Here is a 21,519-nt window from a genome sequence, read left to right as displayed (position 1 = left end):
TCGGTTGACAGAGCCATGCAGCTTTCTTGCAGAAACTTTTGAGGATTTTACGCGTCTTCAAAGTGGTGTCCGCGGGTCACAAAAAGCTAAATTAGCATGACGAGCTGAATTAAATGTACAAGGCTTTGAAAATACAAAAGCTTGTGGTACACTTAGTGCTCCGATGACATTTCAAAGAGATACACTTGTTTTTAGTGAGAAATCTTCGAAAAAAGGACTGGAACTTCGCATTCATATGGAAAGTGTATACTAAAAGAAGAAAATACTACATGTCATCTTTCAAAATCAATATCTATCTTACCTCTACTGTATATTGTTTTATGTCCTATGGATTTGAGAAGAAAGATGACGGGTTCAACGGGAAAGTGAGCCTTAACCTTAATCCTCGCACAGCATCTAGCCTAGTTGACAAGAAGTGGTGCAATTTTCCTTATTTTTGACCACTTTTTCAAAGACGTCCTGGTTTGGACCAATGGTTTGGACCATTGGTTTTCTTAGAGGATTATTTACACAATTAACATATTATTTTACCCTTTGGTCAAAATAATAATTATGTTTTTGATTGAACACCCTACCAATTGAAAAGGTTAACATTAACACACACACACACACACTCACGTGCACACGCACGTGCGTAACACACACACACAATGTGATGCTGTTTATGACATGTAAACCTATCATCATCTCCACAGTGAGAATATCTCCAGCTCAGCTGAGTGAGAGGCTCAGAGGACGGAGGTCAGATAAGTCTATGAAATACTTAGAACCCTTCAGTATAGCCAATAAACCAAAATCTATCTCTCATGAACACTATTCATAGCTACTGTACAGAAACCATCTGAGATTGGCTGCGTTTAAAATGGAATATTTCACTATCCTCATGTTGAAACAAACATTCAGATTTGTGTTTTCTGATTGATGTTTCTAAATCCACCAGAAACCACCAACAAGACAAACACAGTTGGAGGTGACTGAATCCACATCTACCGACTGAAATAAAAGAAATGAACAGAGGATATGGGGAGTGAGATTTCAGTGCCATTTAAGAGACCGACAACAGTCTGCCAGTGCCAATCATAACCAAGCATAAACACCCTTCTCATCAACTTTCAGTTTCATAATTCCGGAGCATAGACTGTTGTAACAAAGGTCTTGTCTGTGCCGTGGTCTCATGAGGTGCAGAATACTGCAGCATAAGGACTGGCGACAAAGGTTTTTGCTGACATCCAGTGGTGGTTTTAAAGACTAACAAGCAGTAAGATATGGGTTGCATACTTATACCTCAGAGTAAAAGGGACAATCTGCAGTTCAAACAACAACAAAACAGAATTGTAACCACCCTAAAATTCATGGTCTGCGCTATAGATGCAAGGATAGTATAGATTTAACCATGTCTTGACGCTATACGCTGACAGTGTTTCTTTACGATTACATTGTTTACAAACAATAGAGTAAAACAATCTATTATGGGTTCGGAAGGGGCATAAATGTTGATCTAAGCTCATTAGGCATTTATAATTATATTTTTGAAAAGTTAAGGTGTATATATTGTTAATTTAAAAATACACAAATGGATATACCATTTGCAGATTGCCCCTCAAAAGGGATATTTTGTATCTACTTCAGATTCATTTATGGGTACCAATTGTATGTCTCTGTGCCCAGTATGAAGGAAGTAAGAGGTAGTTTCGCAAGCCAATTCTAACTAGCGTTAGCGCAATGACTGGAAGTCTATGTGTATCTACTAGAACGCTAGCAGATAACCATAGACAACGCTAGTTTGGTTCACTGAAATATCCTCTCAGAAGTATCAATGAGAATGACCAGTTCAGTCAATGGCCACATTCAGAAACATACATCAAATGACCATCAACACAAATGACCATCTCTAAGGCATGTCTTTGGATGCCAGCAAAAAAAAGTTTGAAAAATATGACTGACAAATGTGAAACATGTCAAGTTCAAATCAGAGTCCTTAGTTATTATAACACATATACACATTTCAGGCATACAGTATACTGTACATTCAGTTGTTCATATTTACAGCTGTGCTTCAGACACGGAGAAGGTTCACTTGGTGTCCCATTATAAATACAATTTCTTCACCTGAAAATCTTCCTTAAAAAAAAAAAAAAAACACAAGTGCATTGAAAGTACAGACAAATATGATATAGTCATAATTTGTGTACTCACAAGGAAGGGGAAACTACATTGAAATCCAGTGTGAATGCTCACACAAGTAAACACATTTCACAAGGTCTTCTTAGTCAATAATCAATATTCTATTCCTTACCAATCCAGTCTTGAGTAACAGAAGTGAACAATTATTTCTGTGTACTAATACTGCGTTGTGGATGGGAATAGGGGGAGCGCTCCATCTATGGTGAATGGTCATGCCCCAAGCCATGCCCTCTGACCATGCCCTACTGTCCCTGTCCTGGTCTGGTTTGGTCCAGTAAATTCTGGTATGGTATGGATCGGTCAGTTCTGTTGACCCCTGAGGCTCTGTGGTCCTCAGCTAGACACAACGCTGTCTGAGTCTGATCCAGAGGCTTCAGCCTCATCAGCAGAGGTGGTAAGGGCAGGGTAAGGCCCTGGCTGGTCCAGGTTGACATAGGTCACCTTCAGGCTGATGTAGTGCTCTCCCTCCAGGCAGGACAGGATCTCTAGCACCTCCTGGCCGAGCGTGTGGAAGTCAGGCCTGAGCTCTGGCTCCGGGTCCCAGCACTCCAGCATGATGGAGTACCTGTAGAGAAACAACAGCATAGAACAATGACAACAGCTGTCAACAACCATGACAGAGTTCCTAATGCAACAACAACAGCTATAAACGACTGTGATAGAATAGCTGTAGATCAGGAATGGGAAACTTTGATTGGGGTGATCCGCGTGCCGCCGGATGCCCGTTAAAATGATCTTACACTAGATCACTTACAAAGCATCAGGGCAGAACTGTGGCTGGTGCAGCCTGCGTCCCTTTAACAGAAAGTGAGTGATGTCATAGGGGTCCACTTCAGGATAGGGGCTCGCTCCTCTGGTCAACAGCTCCCACATCAGGACCCCAAATGACCACTGTGAAGACAAGGGATAAAGAGCTAGAAAACATTTACAAGAACTGGATCTTTAGCACCTCCTGGACCAGGTTAATTTAGCAGACGCTCTTATCCAGAGCGACTTACGTGAGTGCATCCATTTTCATACTTTTTCGTACTGTAAGACTGATACAGTATACAATGGCTATAAGAAAACTGAAGTAGTCATAATCACTCACCACGTCTGACTTAGTGGTGAACTTCTGTGTCTGCAGGCTCTCTATGGCCATCCACTTGACTGGCAGCTTGGCCTTCCTGTGGTCCTGGATGCTGTAGTACTCCTTGTCAAACACATCTCTGGCCATTCCGAAATCTGCCACCTTCACCGTGAACGTTTCATCAAGCCTAAAGAGACCATAGATAATAGACAGACTTTATAGATGGGACAGCCAGGCACTGGATTTAGAAATAGCATAAACATAACATTAACGAGTGATAGAGCTGCCCTGCACTTACATGCAGTTTCGAGCCGCCAGGTCTCTGTGTACAAACTTCTTCTGGGCCAGGTACTCCATCCCTTTGGCAACCTGTAGCCCAAAGCCAATCAGGTCTTTCACTGTTGGATTCTGGAGGAAGAGAGGTGACACAGGAGTCATTCATGAACAATATAAACGTACATTCTCTCTGACGAGCAGACTAGTGGCTATACTTTGTTATTATGAAGTATGAGGAAAAGTAGGCCTTTAACGTACCCTCCTTTCACAGAGTATGAAGTGGCGCAGGTCTCCATGTTTCATATAGGGCAGCACCACCAGGGGGAGCCCCTCCTGAGGCAGCAGGATACCCAGCAGGGAGAGAACATTGGTGTGATGGAACTCCTTCATCAGGATGCCCTCTCTCAGAAACTGCTCCACCTCCTCCAGGTCTGTGATCCCTGAGAGAGGGGGAGAATTGAACTCTGTGTACCAAGCAAGACATACACCACAGATGACTAGCACAGTTGTTTATGGCTTGAGGGCTCAGCCCAACAAAATGAGAAGAATCCACTTACTGTTCAATGACTTAACAGCACAGTGGATTAACTGTTCTTGGTTATTGTTGTCTGTCAGGTAGCCGTGGTACACAGTCCCAAAATGACCTGAATAACGACAAAATGACATCAGTGTTTTTGGGGATATGGCGCTAGTCTAGTTACATACTTTAAAAAAAAGAAAAAAAAGAATGAACAGGTAAATGAGTAGAAATAGAAATAGATGGATTCTAATGAATATGACGGCCAGACCCATTTTGCTTCTCTTAGTCAGTATCTGAGGAGGTCCCGATCTGTTTGGCATGACAATGACCATAGGAGTTGGCAAGACAGCACAAACAGATCTTGGAACGGGTTATCCAGACCATACCTTTGCCGATGATCTGGTTGTGGTGAACGTCGAGCCTGTCGGCTGGGATCAGGACGTCTTTGACCTCCTCCAGGAGCTCAGGTCTCAGGGTCTCCAATGAGATCAGAGGTGTGGCTGAGGGGTCAAAGGTGGCAGCGTAGAGCAGGCTATGTAAGGCTATCCCTCCTGAGCCTGTCCTCTGGCTCACCTGGTTGGACCATTCTGGAGTACAGAGGAGACACGGCAAGCGAAACCATTGATTCATTGATATGAATCACAAGATTAATGAACCATAATAAATGTTCTCACCAAGGATCTTACCTTGTCGATAATCACCTGTGGGGGATTGGTCAGGGTTGCTGCTTATCCGACTGCGGACAAACATCCTTGCTAAACGAGTGTCTACTTTGGCTGAAATGTTTTCATCAACATCATGAATTACATTGCCTTATACAGTACATACTCAAAAACTTGAGATACCTAGCAGAAAATATGAAATGTCTTAAATGCACACATGGTAAGTTATTGCTTACATGACAATTGTTAAAGGCATAAAAAATGTAGGTTTGTCTAACCCGTGCTATCATTTAAGAGTACTGGTAAATGAAAGTACATCTTCTTGTAGCGAATTCCACACAGAGTAACGGTCCTCACCTTTCTTCTTCCTCCTCACATGTTTCATGGTGATGAAGGCCATGGCAGCACCAACACACAACGCAATGACAATTCCAAACATGATAACCAGTACGTTGGTGGTGTTGTTGACGAAGACCACCGTGCCAACCTCATAGGCACGCCCATTCACAAACACCTAGGACAAAAAAACAGGATATTACTCACACCTTATTCTGGGATCAGTTTGATATCGCTTTAATTTAAGGACCAGTTTACTAATGGATTGATGGTTTGCTTTCAAGGTTAGGGTCAATTCCATTTCAATTAATTTAATTTGGGAAGTAAACAGAAATTCAAATATCAATGCCTGTTAGCTCGCACGATTCTTGCCATTCTCCTTCGACCTCTCTCATCAACGAGCTCTTTTGTCCACAGGACTGCCGCTGGCTGAGTGTTTTCCGTTTGTCGCACCATTCGCGGTACACCCTAGACCCAGGAGGGCGGCTGTTTTTGAGATATTGGAACCGGAGTGCCTAGAACCGACGATCGTACCCCGCTCAAAGTCACTTAGGTCACTCGTTTTGCCCATTCTAACGTTCAATCGAACAGTAACTGAATGGCTCAATGTCTGTCTGCCTGCTTTATATAATAAACTATGACCACGTGACTCACTGTCTGTAGGAGCGATACATTTTCATGAAGGGGGTGGTGTACCTAATAAACTGGCCACTGAGTGTATATGGTAGTAGTTTAATGCCCAGACAAGAAAGTTCCTTTTGATTTATTTTTTGACTTTGTTTTCCCTTGTATTTAATGCTTTCTATGGGCTAATAGCCCCCCCCCCGCCGCCCGGCTTAGACTCTTAAGGATTAAGATCAATTAGGTTAACCATTACAGTAGCTCACCATGACAGGCGAACCTTCCCTGGGGATGATGAGATCCTTGGGGATCCTGCAGGTCAGTTCGTTGTCCAGTACTTGGACTCTGCAGTTCGCACCTCCGATGGTCATTATGATCTCCATGCAGAGGCTCACCATGCTTAGCTTGTTGTGCTGCAGAACATGGAAAAACCCTTAATGAGGAATTTATTGGAGCTTGAATATTGCTGCTTGAAATGACATCTTTAAAACCAGATTACACACTGTTTCAGTTGTAAACTGGTTGCAATGAAGTCAGTTCAACCAGCTTTGCCCACTGGTACCTAAGAAATCAACTACTTACACTACTTATACAACAAAAATTGTGGTTAGATTCACCCATCAACCAATTGATTAATCTAGAGTTACTGTAATTGTTGAAAACAATGATGATTGATTGACTGACTGACTGACTGACTACGTAACTGGCTCTCTTCAAAGCTGAGTCCTGTGTGTATGATTGTGAACGTACATGCAGTGAAACCTCAGTCTGTCCAGGGCTCAGGCTCAGTACGTTGCCTTCATACTCAAAGGGGGTGATGCTGGCGTCTGGTTGGTATTCAAAGTTCTTCGTCACCAGATTGATGGCCCCGTCCATGCTGACATTGATTGAGCCCTTGTCTGTCTCATTTCTGGGGAAGACGGGGGCAAAGCATTCCATATGCGTGGCGTTTGCTGTGCCGCTGCAGACCTGGGTTATGTTCAACACATCAAATAGTGTCAATAACAGTACTCTGGGGTCATTTAATCAAATAAAATCAAAGACTGGCATTTAATGGATATTACCCCCATCATAGGTTTATGAAGTCCAGAGTTGTGAGCCCCTGCAGGATAACTTACACGATGCAGAGGCTTCTTCAGTTTGGTGGATTTGTAGTGGATCACAGTTTTGTGTGCAGAGTCCAGATTTTTGCCTTTGATGATGATCTTGGATCCACTTAATCACAGGGTTGAACAAAGAGAAAAACAAACACATGGAGACTTGGTGTTAGAGGTCAACGTTGCTGACTGTAGAAACCAGAGAAACCAGCACTATTTGCAGTTTATTCTCTATTATTATTCAAATGGTTGTGCCAGTCGCTGAAATGTGACCCAGAAAAGGCACAGCATTGTTACACAACAGGTCTTAGCTTGTTTATTTCTGTTGGCTAATCACATCCTCACTTAGGTTTACCTCATTGCCTCTAGAGAGATTGCACATTTCCTGCTCAGCATGTTTTCCCTCAGCTAAAAGTGTAGGCACTGCCCTGAATACATTTGACTTATCACTGTCTTCTTGGTCAGCAACATTTGCAGGTCAGTCAGCTAGGCCCAGAAGCACACAGATCATGCCTAGTGGCTAGTATCCATTTGTATGGCCTACCTTCGGAAGCTGCAGGCAGGCCCTATCTCAGTGATCACAGGGTTGCTCTTGTAGTGGAACATTTTGTTAGTGGACACCTGGGATTGGTCAATGACAACCCTCACGGGCACCTTCTTCACTGCTGCCACACCTTTAGACAGGCAGACTATGGAGGACATGGTCCCCGTACCCTTAGAGACACTGACAGAGACACAGTAAGACAATAACATAATATTATGGACACTGAAATAGATCCAGACAGAAACAGTAAAAGTCATGTGTACTATGAAAGGCACAGGTTCTACAGTTACAATGAGACACCCAGGCTGAGAGAGCAAATTGCACAGGTGAAACAGTAGATGCCCATAATTACCTCTTGATGGGGCAGACCTGGTCTCCTATAGACACAGTCTTAATCATCCCAGTATTCAAGTGAGGCCCTGTCAGTGTGACCAAAGTCCCCCCTACCTGAGGCCCGTAGTCAGGTATGATTTCTGTGATACTTGGCTCCTGGATAGAATTGTAGACATTAGGGTGGATGAAATAGATTGTTTTGAATAAAAAGTTGTGTCAACAGTCAAATAAATGTAATCCTCCTCACCACAAAAGTGAACCCTATAATTTGAGCCTGCCCTTGGATTGAGTAGCGTCCCTCCACCTTCCTCTCATGCACTTCCACGGTGATGTTGAGATCCTGGTATCGGCCTGTAACATTAGGGTGAATGCTACACACCAGCCTAGGAGTGGTCAGGGTGAAAGATCAGTGTTGACTCCAGCCTCAATAATAACAAAGCTATGAGGTCATTTGACAGAGTTGATTTGAAGTTTGGATGTCTCCATGCATTCTGTGTCTGTTACTTACTGTGTGCTGTTGCTCTTCTCTGACAGTACAGTGCAGGGGGTCTCTCCCACCCTCACCAGGTGGGTCTCCTTGCTGATGATGGCTGGTCTTATAGGAGACTGGAACTCCCAGCCACACAGCTTAAGCTCTGTCTCACCATTAGGGGGAGCTGTCTTAGGGAAGAACTGGATCCCCCATACAATACAATCAGAGAAACATGATGCAGTTGACTTTTCTTCAAATGCTCAACTACTCACTTCCAAATATTCTATTAACAATGTGTCGGTTTCTTCGACCCATGTGTTTGGTGGTCGTTGTTCTGACATTTATAACAGAGGATCAGTTTAAAAAGAGCCACTCCCTACTCCGGCTCCCACGCAGTCTTACCTCTGTGATGAAGGGAGGACAGGACTCATTCTTCCACTGGGCGGGGCACTCCTCCTGCCTGGAGCACACCGCCGAGCACCAGCCACACCCTGCAAACCTGGGCGCCGCCAGGCATGTGGAGCAGGTTAGAAAGTGTTTACATCCTGGCCCTTTAGGAGACACACTGAACATCTGTTACAAAGAAAGAGGAAGAGAGAGAGGTGAAGAGAGGGGGAGAGAGGGAAGAGAGAGGGGGAGAGAGGAAGAGAGAGAGAGAGAGAGAGAGAGAGAGAGAGAGAGAAAAAAAAGGGAGCGGGAAAGAAATTGTTACAGTATGCTCTGCCTTCAGAAGTCAAAAGTAAAACAAATAAGCAAAGTGTGGTAACGAGCACTTATGACTGAATAGGAAAGGCACCTTATTTCCAACAATAAAAAGCAAGGACTCGTCGGATTGCACAGCAGCTTTCCTGGACACTTCTGTTCCCTCACCCAGAGAATAGTTGGCAAAGATGATAGGACTTGACCTCCTCAGGATGAGCTACATCAGTCAAAGACACTACAGTTATATCATTGAGCCATGGCAGACCTATGAAAGGAATGGATTTATATGTTCTACTTAAGTTGGTTAAAGTGCTGAGAGAGCTAATGATCTTCATTGGAAAAAACTGATTGTATAATGTTCACACCTGAGGAAAGACAGTCATGCACATGGTACAATTTTTGAATATAGCTCAATCTACCCCCACTTTCACTGAATCTGCATTCATGAAATAGACACTGTAATTTCATATTCTCCTACTAGACATCTCAGTGACTTTACTCTACTGCAACACAAACACACTAAACACATAGACACAGTGAGTGTACCTGCAGCAGCCTGCCGTCCTTGGTGCCAATGTGTGCCACAGTGTTGTCCCCGATGATGGTAACCAACACTGAGGTGAGCAGGACGTTGTTCATGTACCTGTTGAAGAGGTCCACTTTGTAGTAGGGTTTAGACACTAGGGTGGGACTTTCCATGCACGTAGAATTGTTCTCTGAGCTCTGCACAGACACAACACACATAGAGACAACAACATTACTCATAGTGACTGACTGACTACTCAGACATGAGTACTCATTTCACACAATTTCCACTTCCCTTTTTAGATTGATTTATTTTACATTACATAGTTGTTTTTTATTTCGCCTTTATTTAACTAGGCAAGTCAGTTAAGAACAAATTCTTATTTACAATGACGGCCTACCCCGGCGAAACCCTAACGACGCTGGGCCAATTGTGCGCCGCCCTATGGGAATCCCAATCATAGCCAGTTGTGATACAGCCTGGAATTGAACCAGGGTCTGTAGTGACACCTCTAGCACTGAGATGCAGTGCCTTAGACCGCTGTGCCACACGGGATCCCACTTTGCCTATATTGGTTGTTTGTCATATCCTCCATTAAACTGCAATAAGTTAATCTGATTTGTTTTTGTAATGTCCTGAACCCACCAACCCTCCCTCCCACACACACACACACGCACACACACGCACACACGCACACGCACACACACACACACACACACACACACACACACACACACACACACACACAGAGGAAGCGGCGAGGGGAATCTTCCACTGTGAGGGAGGATGTACCCCAGCCCTGGCACCTCCAGCCCTCACCCCTGTAACAGAGCACAGCCCTAACAACACTGACACGTAAAGGAAAACAGCTATAAAACAGTAGTGAACCATGGCTTCACACTGTGAAAATAGAAAGACTCAAAACACCATCTTCGTGTAGTAAAACCATGAAAAGTAGTGCACCTAACCTAAAATGTGTTTGGAGGGTAGTTGAATGTAAGCGTTACGATACACAGAATGTATTTCAAAACAGAATTGAAGTACTTTAAAACACCAAAAGTAGTTATTCAACCTGAATATTGGTGTTTTTAAGAGTGTTGTGAAACAATAGATAACAATAGTTTTTCCACCTCTCCCACGTGAACTTGACCAAATTCAAAACAGCAATCCTTCTCAATCATTATTTAAGCTTTTATACAAAAATATGATGGTTGACTGTTGTTTTTCCACTTTACTAGTGAAATAGTAATTGAAACGATTGCCAATATTGAAAGGTTTTGTTATAAATAACCCATCAACTTCAATGAACGATGGAGATTAATTGGGTTTTCTGCCCATGATATCATTTAAGGTACTCCAGTCTTTTCCCATTGTGTTTTATGTAATTTATCTTGATTTGGTAATGTAATTTCTTCTTCTTTTTGTTAAGTTTAGTCACAACTAGGACTGTTACGGTGACCGTATTACCGCCACACCGGCGGTCACGAGTCCAAATTCCATGTGACCATTTAGTCACGGTAACTAGGCTTTTTCAAGCTTTAATGATGCTGATGCTCATTAGTAGCCTACCAAACTTGCTAACTGCCTGGTACTCAGCACTCTATTGTCCCTCTAATCACTCTGACATCAATGCAAACATAATACAAAATCTAATCCAACACTTCATGAGAGCCCATGAGCTCATGTTAAGCAACATTTCTATAGGCTATGCAATTGCTTGAGAACACAGAGTTCTGATGGCCTCTACTAAAAAGAGGAGGTTCCAATCAGCTTTCTATAGGCTTATTATATTTATTTCTCCACTTTCCTAATATTAAGCACATTGCTTCTCTTTTCAACAGGAGTATAGCCTGCCTGGCTAGCATGAAAATGAATAACGAGAAAAGCGTCCTCCATTCGCTATGTAAGTGCATAGATGACATGTATTTTTTTCCACTTCCCCTCTATCGAGACGGGTGTATGATAATGGTCCATTCTAAATCCAAACAAATTTCCCACATATATTATTTAGTATACAATTTGTTTAAAGCACTTTTATTTCCATGACTGATCAAAACACATTTTCTCATGGCTCTCTCTTGTCCCGCTGCAGCAGACACTGGTGAGCAATATGTTTGGAACATCGAATCGCAAAAAAATCACAGTATCGAATCACAATATAGAATCGTGAGGATAAGGTTCAGGAAACCAACTAGCGCAAAAATAATATTGTCAAAATTATACTATACGATATATCATCAAATATAATATCCTGATATGTTACTGTATCGATTATTCCCCCATTCACTATCAAACATGGAGTGGAATTTTAGCAGAATATACCAACACAAACACAGCTGAACATAAATAAAGCTAGTCCAGTACAGTACAATTAGCTAACCTACCTCGACATGCCTCTACCATTCCTTTGAGTGTCTTCAATAGACATTTTCATCTGATCTTCCCCACTTACAAAAAAAATGTTGGTTTAAAAACAACCCAATTTGGGTAAATATTGGGCAGAACACATTGGGTTATTTTGACCAGGCCAGTTGGATCACAAACAACCCATTGTTTTCTTTAAATTGGGTTGTTGATGCTGGGTTATTGAGCTATGATCCACCGGGTCATAGCAGAAGACTGGAGGAGGTGCTTTCAGATATTTATTTTTGGCCACCCATGACAGTAAATGTCATTCTGGGAAATCTGTTCTGTTGTATTGTCAACATGTTAAACTTCTTATGGATGGTGGCAGTATTGAGAAGCTTGGATGACTGACGTGCCCAGAGTAAACTGCCTGCTACTCACTCCCAGAAACTAAGATATGCATATTATTAGTAGATTTTGATAGAAAACACTCTGACGTTTCTAAAACTGTTTGAATGATGTCTGTGAGTATAACAGAACTCATATGGCAGGCAAAAACCTGAGAAGAAATCCAAACAGGAAGTGGTTTGTAGGTTTTCAAGTGATTGCCTATCCAAACTACAGTGTCTGTGGGGTCATTTTGCACTTCCTAAGGCTTCCACTAGATGTCAACAGTCTTTAGAACCTTCTTTGAGGCTTCTACTGTGAAGTGAAGTTGAATAAGAGCTCCTGGAGTCAGAACACTGCCAGCAGGGCATGAGGCTCAGCCATGCTCGCTCACGTGAGAGGTAGCTCAGTTCCATTGCATTTCTGAAGACAAAGGATTTCTCCGGTTGAAACTTTATTGCAGATTTACGATAAAAACATCCTAAAGATTGATTCTATACATCGTTTGACATGTTTCTACGAACTGTAATGGGATTTTTTGAGTTTTCGTCTGACCTGCGCGTCGTGAATTTGGATTTGTGAACTGAAGGAGCGAACAAAAAGGAGGTATTTGGACATAAAGGATGGACTTTATCAAACAAAACAAACATTTATTGTTGAACTGGGATTCCTGGGAGTGCATTCTGATGAAGATCATCAAAGGTAAGTGAATATTTATAATGCTATTTCTGACTATTGTTGACTCCAACATGGAGGATATATTGTATGACATGTTTTTGTGTGAGTGCCATACTCAGATTATTGCTTTTTCGGTAAAGCTTTTTATTATTGCAAAGTTTGCTTTCGCCGTAAAGCTTTTTTGAAATCTGACACAGCGGTTGCATTAAGGAGAAGTTTATCTAAAGTTCCATGTATAACAACTGTATTTTCATCAACATTTATGATGAGTATTTCTGTAAATTGATGTGGCTCTCTGCAAAATCACTGGATGTTTTAGAGGCAAACATTCCTGAACATAACGCGCCAATGTAAACTGAGATTTTTTGATATAAATATGAACTTTGTCGAACAAAACATACATGTATTGTGTAACATGAAGTCATATGAGTGTCATCTGATGAAGATCATCAAAGGTTAGTGATTAATTTTATCTCTATTTCTGCTTTTTCTGACTCCTCTCTTTGGCTGGAAAATGGCTGTGTTTTTTTGTGTGTAGGCGCTGACCTAACATAATCATATGGTTTGCTTTCACCGTAAAGCCTTTTTGAAATCAGACACTGTGGCTGGATTAACAAGAAGTAAAGCTTTAAAATGGTGTATAATACTTGTATGTTTGAGGAATTTTAATTATGAGATTTTTGTTGTTTTGAATTTGGCGCCCTGCACTTTCACTGGCTGTTGTCATATCGATCCCGCTAACGGGATTCAAGCCATAAGAAGTTTTAAGGTTGAGCACTGACGCTTTTGTAGCTTTAATAAGGCATACACAAGAGAATGAGTTCATTAAGTACCTATGTATATCCCAAAGTTGGGACAGTTACCAGATTGTTATAATATTTAAATAATGTTATATATTTTTTTAAATATTAAAACGTGCAATGTGCAAAAATATAGATTTTTCTTAATTTTCAGTTTATAAACTTAACATGATGAAAATGAATGAGATTTACTTTCACAGGCCAAAAAAAACTCTGAAACCACTCCCCCAATAGGCCACGTTTTTGGATTACACAATTTGACCATTTTCTTAAAATTTAACCCTCAATTGGGTTTCTATTCACTTTTATGCTGGGTTGACCCAGCAGATGGGTATTTTTATGTAATCCTTAGGTTATTTTCATGAGGCATGGCCTATTGGGTGCGTGGATTCCAGATAGGTATTTTTGGCCACTTGTTCATCTCATGTTTGTGCACTGCAAATGTACCTTTCCCTTCAATATTTTTGCACATTACATAATTTCATATATAAAAAAATGATTAATAACATTATTTCAACAGCATAACAAAGTGGAAACTATCCCAACACTGGGATACGCATAGGCCCTTGAAGAAATCAACTTGTGTAATCGACATTAAGATACAAAAGTGTCAGTGCTCAACTTTAACTTGTGTTGACAATATAACAGAACAGATGAAGTGGAATCAAATTTACTCTCACAGTTGGCCAAATATATCAATCTGAAAGTAACTCCCCTACTAAGCCATGCCTTCAATCTTCTGATCTAACACGGTGGATCACAGGTCAAGTGACCTGTGGCTGGGTCAAAAATAACCCAACTTGTGTTCTGTCCACTATTTACCCAGCACTGGATTGTTTTTAACCCAGCATTTTTGTTGAGTGCTCATACAAATACTATAATCCATTGAAATGTTTGACATTGACAATATGGCTGGCTGTTACACTTTTGTAACAGTGTACTTTATTGACTTAAACACTAATGACAGTACTGACGAACGACAGCAGACAACTCATGGCGTCATCCACTTAAAACACCTCAGAGATGGAATAAGTAGAGTATCCCTTCCTATAAACAGTAACCCTACAAACACTGTTCTTCCTCTATTGGTTGAGTCAGACAGTAAAATGCTTTGAAGTGACACAGCTACTTTAAATGGAGACCATTCCCTGCTCCTTGCTCTTTCCTGTGCTTGCACTCTCTGTGTCTCATGTGCCTGTTTCCATGCGCTCATATAAAACGTGTAGGAGCCAGGCGCAGGGATACACTCCCTCCCCTTCACATTCCGTCTCTTTATCAACACCATTTATAACCTCTGAGTTGGCACACCGTACCTGCAGGTGTACACATAGTTCTATGAGCTCAGAGTTGTCAAGTTTAAGAGTCACCACACCTTGACAGCGGATATTACACAGCCAAACACTTTTTTTTTTTAAACGAATACAGTTTTTTCAATGCAGCTGCTGTCTATTTTTCCAACTATCCATACACTACATTTCCAATTCTTCTTCTTCAAAGTAGTAATTAATGTCACCCTTTAACCTAGTCATAGTCATAATATTATTACACAGCTTAATTTGTTTTTCTCAAACATAGGGCATCATACAATAGGTCAAGTCTACCCTAACCTAACATAGTTAAGATTTCGGGAACAGTGATTGCAGGGCTTTCATGTACTAAGGCAGTATCAACAGTTCCGACCCTTACAATCATGGTTATTACCATGTGCTGAAACTCAACAGAGCAGAACAACAGTATGGCAATGTGCTGGTGAGATCTGACTCATTCACCCCTCCCTCCCTCCCTCCCTCCCTCCCTCCCTCCCTCCCTCCCTCCCTCCCTCCCTCCCTCCCTCCCTCCCTCCCTCCCTCCCTCCCTCCCTCCCTCCCTCCCTCCCTCCCTGTTCTCACACACCTGACTTCCTCCTCTCATAGTACTGGGACTTCTAATAGACAATGCAATAAGAATAACCTATATCAGTCCAATGACATAGTCATGATTTTGGACTGTTGAATATCAACCAAACTATTACATATTCCTGTCTACCATCAGGCTTCACCAACTACCTAACTGAAGCCCTGGCAGAGCAGAAGAAAGCGGAGTAGGCCTGCCACTGACCTCATGAGGGCAGCTCTCGCAGAGCTGGAAGTGGCAGAGCCCCCTGGAAAGCTGCTCTGGACTGGAGCTGCAGCAGTCCTCCACTCCCTCATCAATGGCCCTGTTCACGTGGTCAATTGGGAAGGCACACAGGGCTGAGTTACTGTAGGGTTTCCCAGAGTCATCTGTCTCTGCAAACACCCCATAGAGAATGTCATCCTTCTCTCCCACTCCTAGCTCGTCTGCCAGCTCCTTCCCGGCCCGGCTGAAGTGGGCCGCCTGCAGCCTGTTATAAACCACGTCCTCGAACACCTTGCTCCCCGTCCTTCTCCTCCTCCGCCTGCGTTTGGGCTCGAAGCGACACTCCAGCACCAGCTCACGGTACATCCACACCTCTGTGTCCTTCACCGGAAGACGGCCCAGTCGCGTTTGATACAGAGAGGAGTCCAGGACGTTCTCCCTCTGGACAGACAGGAAGTAGACATAGTCCTGTGTGGAGAAGCTGTAGATGTAGTCGATCCGGTAGGAGTTCTGTAGTTGAGGGAGCACGGTCAGACCCTTCATGACCATGTCAAAGCCATTCAGGGTCGACAGCGGCCGGCGCACCGACATGGACAATCTGCCATACCTCTGTGCCACACTATCATTGAGTGTAGCCACTACAAAGAAATAGGCTGTGTAGCCTTGCTCCACGATGATGACCTCAGTGCCCAGGGGGCTGGCCAGGCAGTCAGGGCAGTCGGAGGGTGAGTTAGCATCCTGCCTGAAGAGACATTCAGATTTAGGTGGGGTACCATTAGAGTTAATTTCATGTAAGTAACAGACCCCATGCTGAGAGCTCCCACAGGAGTATAGAGAGGTAAGATAAGATGATGAGTCCAAGAGCAGGACCTCATTGTTCGTGTCCACTGAGTCCTCAGGATCAGCCTCAATGCCACACAGGGCACAGGTCTGACACTCCGGGCTGCCCACTGGGCCTGTCCTCAGCTCCCATAACTTACTGAGCCTATCACTCACTGCCTCAATGACATTCTGAGAAGCCACATAAACCTCATGCCCGTACGGGTTGATCACTATGTTCTGGATGGGTTTAGCAGTCTGGAAGTGGGGTATAGAGTAGCTAACGTTGAAATCCACCTCCTTGCGAGGGGTCCTGGGACAGGTGTACAGTCCTGAGGCTTTGAGGGTTTGTATCCACATGCATGTCACCAGGAAGGTGGCCCAGGGGACCATCGCCACTCCACACTGCACTGTTACTGCTACTGTCTGTTACCTACAGCCACGAGAACAGGAGATTTCTCCTCTCCTCCTGAACATTCTGGGGAACAGCAGGAGCTCTGTGAGGAGAGAGAGAGAGAGAGAGAGTTAGAGAGAGAAAGAGAGAACAGTCTGTAGCACCCAGCCTCACCCTACTAGAATCTGAAGTCAAATGTCTACTGTTTGCTGATGATCGGCAAACAGCAGCACCTAGATCTTCTGCACAGATTCTGTCAGACCTGGGTCCTGACATTAAATCTCAGTAAGACAAAAATAATGGTGTTCCAAAAAAGGTCCAGTTGCCAGGACCACAAATACAAATTCCATATAGACACTGTTGCCCAAGAGCACACAAAAAACTATACATACCTCGGCCTAAACATCAGCGCCACAGGTAACTTCAACAAAGCTGTGAACGATCTGAGAGACAAGGCTAGGAGGACCTTCTACGCCATCAAAAGGAACATAAAATTTGACATACCAATTAGGATCTGGCTAAAAATACTTGAATCAGTTATAGAAACCATTGCTCTTTATGGTTGTGAGGTCTGGGGTCCGCTCACCAACCAAGAATTCACAAATTGGGACAAACACCAAATTGAGACTGCATGCAGAATTCGGAAAAAATATCCTCCGTGTACAACGTAAAACACCAAATAACACATGCAGAGCAGAATTAGACCGATACTCACTAATGATCAAAATCTAGAAAAGAGACGTTCAATTCTACAACCACCTAAAAGGAAATCGATTCCCAAACATTCCATAACAAAGACATCACCTACAGAGAGATAAACCTGGAGAAGAGTCCCCTAATCAAGCTGGCCCTGGGGCTCTGTTCACAAACAGACCCCACAGAGCCCCAGGACAGCAACACAATTAGACTCAACCAAATCATGAGAAAACTAAAAGATAATTACTTGATACATTGGAAAGAATTAACAAAAAAACTGAGAGAACTAGAATGCTATTTGACCTTAAACAGAGAGTACGTACACAGTGGCAGAATACCTGACCACTGTGACTGACCCAAAATTAAGGAAAGCTTTGACTATGTACAGACTTAGTGAGCATAGCCATGATATTGAGACTACCGTAGGCAGACCTGGCTCTCAAAAGAAGACAAGCTATGTGTACACTGCCCACAAAATGAGGTGAATACTGAGCAGCACTTCCTAACCTCCTGCCAAATGTATAACCATATTAGAGACACATATTTCCCTCAGATTAGACAGACCCACAAAGAATTTGAAAACAAATCCGATTTTGATAAACTCCCATATCTATTGTGTGAAATACCACAGTGTGCCACCACAGCAGTAAGATTTGTGACCTGTTGCCACAAGAAAAGGGCAACCAGTGAAGAACAAACACCATTGTAAATACAACCCATATTTATGTTAATTTATTTCCAATTTTGTATTTGAACTATTTGCACATCGTTACAATACTGTATATAGCCATAATATGTCATCTGAAATGTGTACTGTTTATTTCACTTGCTTTGGCAATGTAAACATATTCTATTTACCCTTTATTTAACTAGACAAGTCAGTTAAGAACAAATTCTTATTTACAATGACAGCCTACCCCAGCCAAACACTAACCCAGACAACACTGGGACAATTGTGCACCACCCTATGGGACTCCCAGTCACAGCCAGTTGTAATACAGCCTGGAATCGAACCAAGGTCTGTAGTGACATCTCTAGCGTTGATATGCAGTGTCTTAGACCACAGCGCCACTCGGGAGTCTGATAATGCCCATTGAACTGAATTGAGAGAGACAGAGCGAACGAGAGAGAAAAAGAGAGAAAGAAAGACAGCCAGAGAGAAAAAGAGAAGAGTGGGTGTGAACTAAACAGAGAACTGCAGTGGCTTGATGTATTCAGCTTTTTAAACTGAGTGATAGGACATTTAATGACCAGTGAGTCACAGTTTTGTTTACTTTGCTCTCCCTACATGTGTTGTAAAAGAGACAAGATAGTATGTGTATTACTGGGGGATGGGGAGGTTTGCTAATACAATCTGTGGTTGAGAGAGTTTTTTTGTACTAACATTTTAAACATGATTTAATTATTATCCAAACAAATTCGTATGCATGACTTAAATGTGTGAGTAGCAGTCCAGACTGAGTCATTGGGGTTGCACTCTATGGGAAATGCCAACTTGTTCAAAGTTGGACAAAACAACTCAAAAACGTTCACCATGTTGACATAACTGTGGAAATGCACTGTATTTTTCTCAGTCTCGTTTTTACCTCAACTAAAAATAATACCTAACACTTTGTGTAACCCTATTTCATATGTTTCTTTACATTGTCTGATATACTTAATGTAGGAAAATATACTGCCAGAATGAAAGCGAGATTTAGCGTAGATTTGGTTCAATCGGTCATCCTCATGAGCCCTTCCCAACTAGCTAGTTTATGCTGGTTAGCTGGAAACAATAGCAGCATGGTGCTAGTTAAAACTTAAAAAAAAAAAAAAATTTACTTGTAGTATTGGTCACCATCGGATGTCAATTTGGGCACCAGGCGTGTCCATATAGACTCTCCCGAACGACAGAGCAGCGTAACATGCCAATTAACTTAGCTAAGGTAACGACAAACCGGTGCGAATTACCATTGCTGTTGTTTTGGGCAGCTGTATCACATGTCATCGGAAGTAACGTGGCCAATTTTTTCCATCCCACTGTATTTTATTTTGATTATGATAGCAGCCTATATTATAATTAACTTGTCCTATTGCATTGGTAGTAAACATTTGGATGTCACCATGATACAGTATAACGTTGCTGCTCAATGGGGAAAGTTTGCGCTGCAAGCCGTCAACACAACACCACCCGGCACAGTGTCCTCAGCTCCCGCTTAGGGAGCACTGCTGTTTGGATGTAACTAGATAGTGTTGTACCGTGTAGCTCAGTTGGTAGAGCAACACAAGGGTTGTGGGTTCGAGTCCCACGGGCGACCAGTACGGAGAATAAATGTATGAAATGTATGCATTCACTGCTGTAAATCGCTCTGGATAAGAGCGTCTGCTAAATGACTACAATGTAAATGTAGCCTGTCACCCCATACAGAACCAATCAGTCGATATAACAGGGTGACCGCTAAAGCGCCCGGTTTCTTATTCCCAAACGTGCAACATCCGGGAACGCTTGCGAAACGGGCCAGGCGTTGGGGTTTGAGAAGTGAAAGAGATGTGTTCATTTTCTCGAAATCGAAAGGTGCAACCTAGATTCGAGGCAATATCTTAAGTAGTTGAACATGTTACTCCAACCTCGCCAAAAACAACTTTATATCGAATGAGAGCCTTTGATTTGACGGCCTGGATATGCTTAGTTCGGCTTATAGCCAACGTCGCCATGACACGTGTGATCGGGGATTTCTATTGGGAGTAGTTTTAGCCTATCTAAAAACTGTCTTTGGCTAAAGCGACATTTAATATATACATTTTTGTAAAAAAAAAACCTTTTTAAATAACTATTACTCCGATAAATACTGAATGAGTCTGAACACTCCCAAATTCCAATTTAGGCAGACAAGTTTCAAATTCTCCCTGAAGTTTCTAGCCTCGAGCACTAGCTAGCTGGGAGTGCTCATCATGAAGAATGACTGAACCGAACCGAACCGGTTCGTCCCAACTCTCAGCTGCCTAACATATGTGATCAATTTGGGCACCAGGCGTGTCCATATAATATAGTCCCCCCTCGAACGACAGAGCAGCGTAAGAATTAGTGAGTTGCTATTTTGCCTACTACGTCATATCAAAGTACATTATAGATGGAACAATCTCATTCAGGATGAATTGATAACAGAAGGAGAGAAAAATACTACGTAGCCCAACAACCGGCATGCATGTTTAAGACAATTTATAAACACATTTAAAAAAGCACTGAATTGGTGTAAAGTCATATGCCAGTCAGATTGCCATTAACGTTACATACCTGAGTGCGTAAATTATGCCGCGCATCCAGTTTAATTGAACAATCTTGATTCCCAGACACAACACCAGTTGTCTAGTTGTATGTGGCACCATTACACGTTTTTCAGTTCTGTGCGAAATTATGGAGCAATTTCAGAAATTACGTGTGGGACAATACAAGGTTCCCTGTACACTCCTCACATGCCCCGCCTACGGCAATGAAGTATGTACTAATTTTGATTGCACAATCTCAGTACTGAGGTTTCTTTTCTTTCCTATGTAACATCCAGATTACTTTTTACTCTCATGAGATCCTCATCTGAAGTCACTTGAAGGACAGCAATTTTCACACTCATGAAAGCAAGAGATCACGCTGTCACTCTTCCAGGTAACAGGAAACCCAACATTCCCAACTACAGTATGTCCAAGCATTCTTGGCAGAAGGAATGCCGCTGTGGGGTAGGCCTGTCTGCATACAGTTGCCAGAAATGCATCGCTATCAGAAGAAACTCAAACACATCCCAGGAAAGAATGTGCAGTCTCAAGGAACAAATCTATTATTATTTACATGTAAAATAATTATAGTTCTACTCACCTCAAATCAACAAGACATTAAAATAATAGCAAGATCAATTACTTCATGGTAAGTGTGGACATTTATTCACTGACTAGATTTATTAAAAACATGTTCTTCTGGGGGACCAGGAA

At 42.4% G+C, this 21,519-nt stretch overlaps 1 protein-coding gene across 1 annotated transcript; it reads right to left on the bottom strand.

Annotated features, from left to right (window-relative positions):
- Nucleotides 1-1,028: 1,028 nt before the first annotated feature.
- Nucleotides 1,029-21,129, bottom strand: LOC106582756 (macrophage-stimulating protein receptor). Its single transcript, XM_014166146.2, has 21 exons — nt 20,834-21,129; nt 15,651-16,966; nt 9,363-9,539; nt 8,911-9,033; nt 8,517-8,687; nt 8,151-8,314; nt 7,890-8,025; nt 7,662-7,798; nt 7,310-7,489; nt 6,787-6,883; nt 6,419-6,637; nt 5,935-6,081; nt 5,069-5,225; nt 4,736-4,825; nt 4,436-4,636; nt 4,087-4,173; nt 3,788-3,969; nt 3,552-3,661; nt 3,275-3,440; nt 2,939-3,075; nt 1,029-2,749 (listed from the first exon to the last, which is right to left on the bottom strand). The coding sequence occupies exons 2-21, from the start codon at nt 16,860-16,862 to the stop codon at nt 2,518-2,520; spliced, it is 4,125 nt and encodes a 1,374-aa protein (XP_014021621.2). The 5' UTR covers nt 16,863-16,966; nt 20,834-21,129; the 3' UTR covers nt 1,029-2,517.
- Between the last annotated feature and the right edge of the window lie 390 nt (nt 21,130-21,519).

Source organism: Salmo salar, chromosome ssa22, assembly GCF_905237065.1.
Source record: "Salmo salar chromosome ssa22, Ssal_v3.1, whole genome shotgun sequence".
Lineage (NCBI taxonomy): Eukaryota > Metazoa > Chordata > Actinopteri > Salmoniformes > Salmonidae > Salmo > Salmo salar.
The sequence above is the reverse complement of the archived record's forward strand: the minus strand, read 5'-3'. Positions and strand labels throughout refer to the sequence as shown.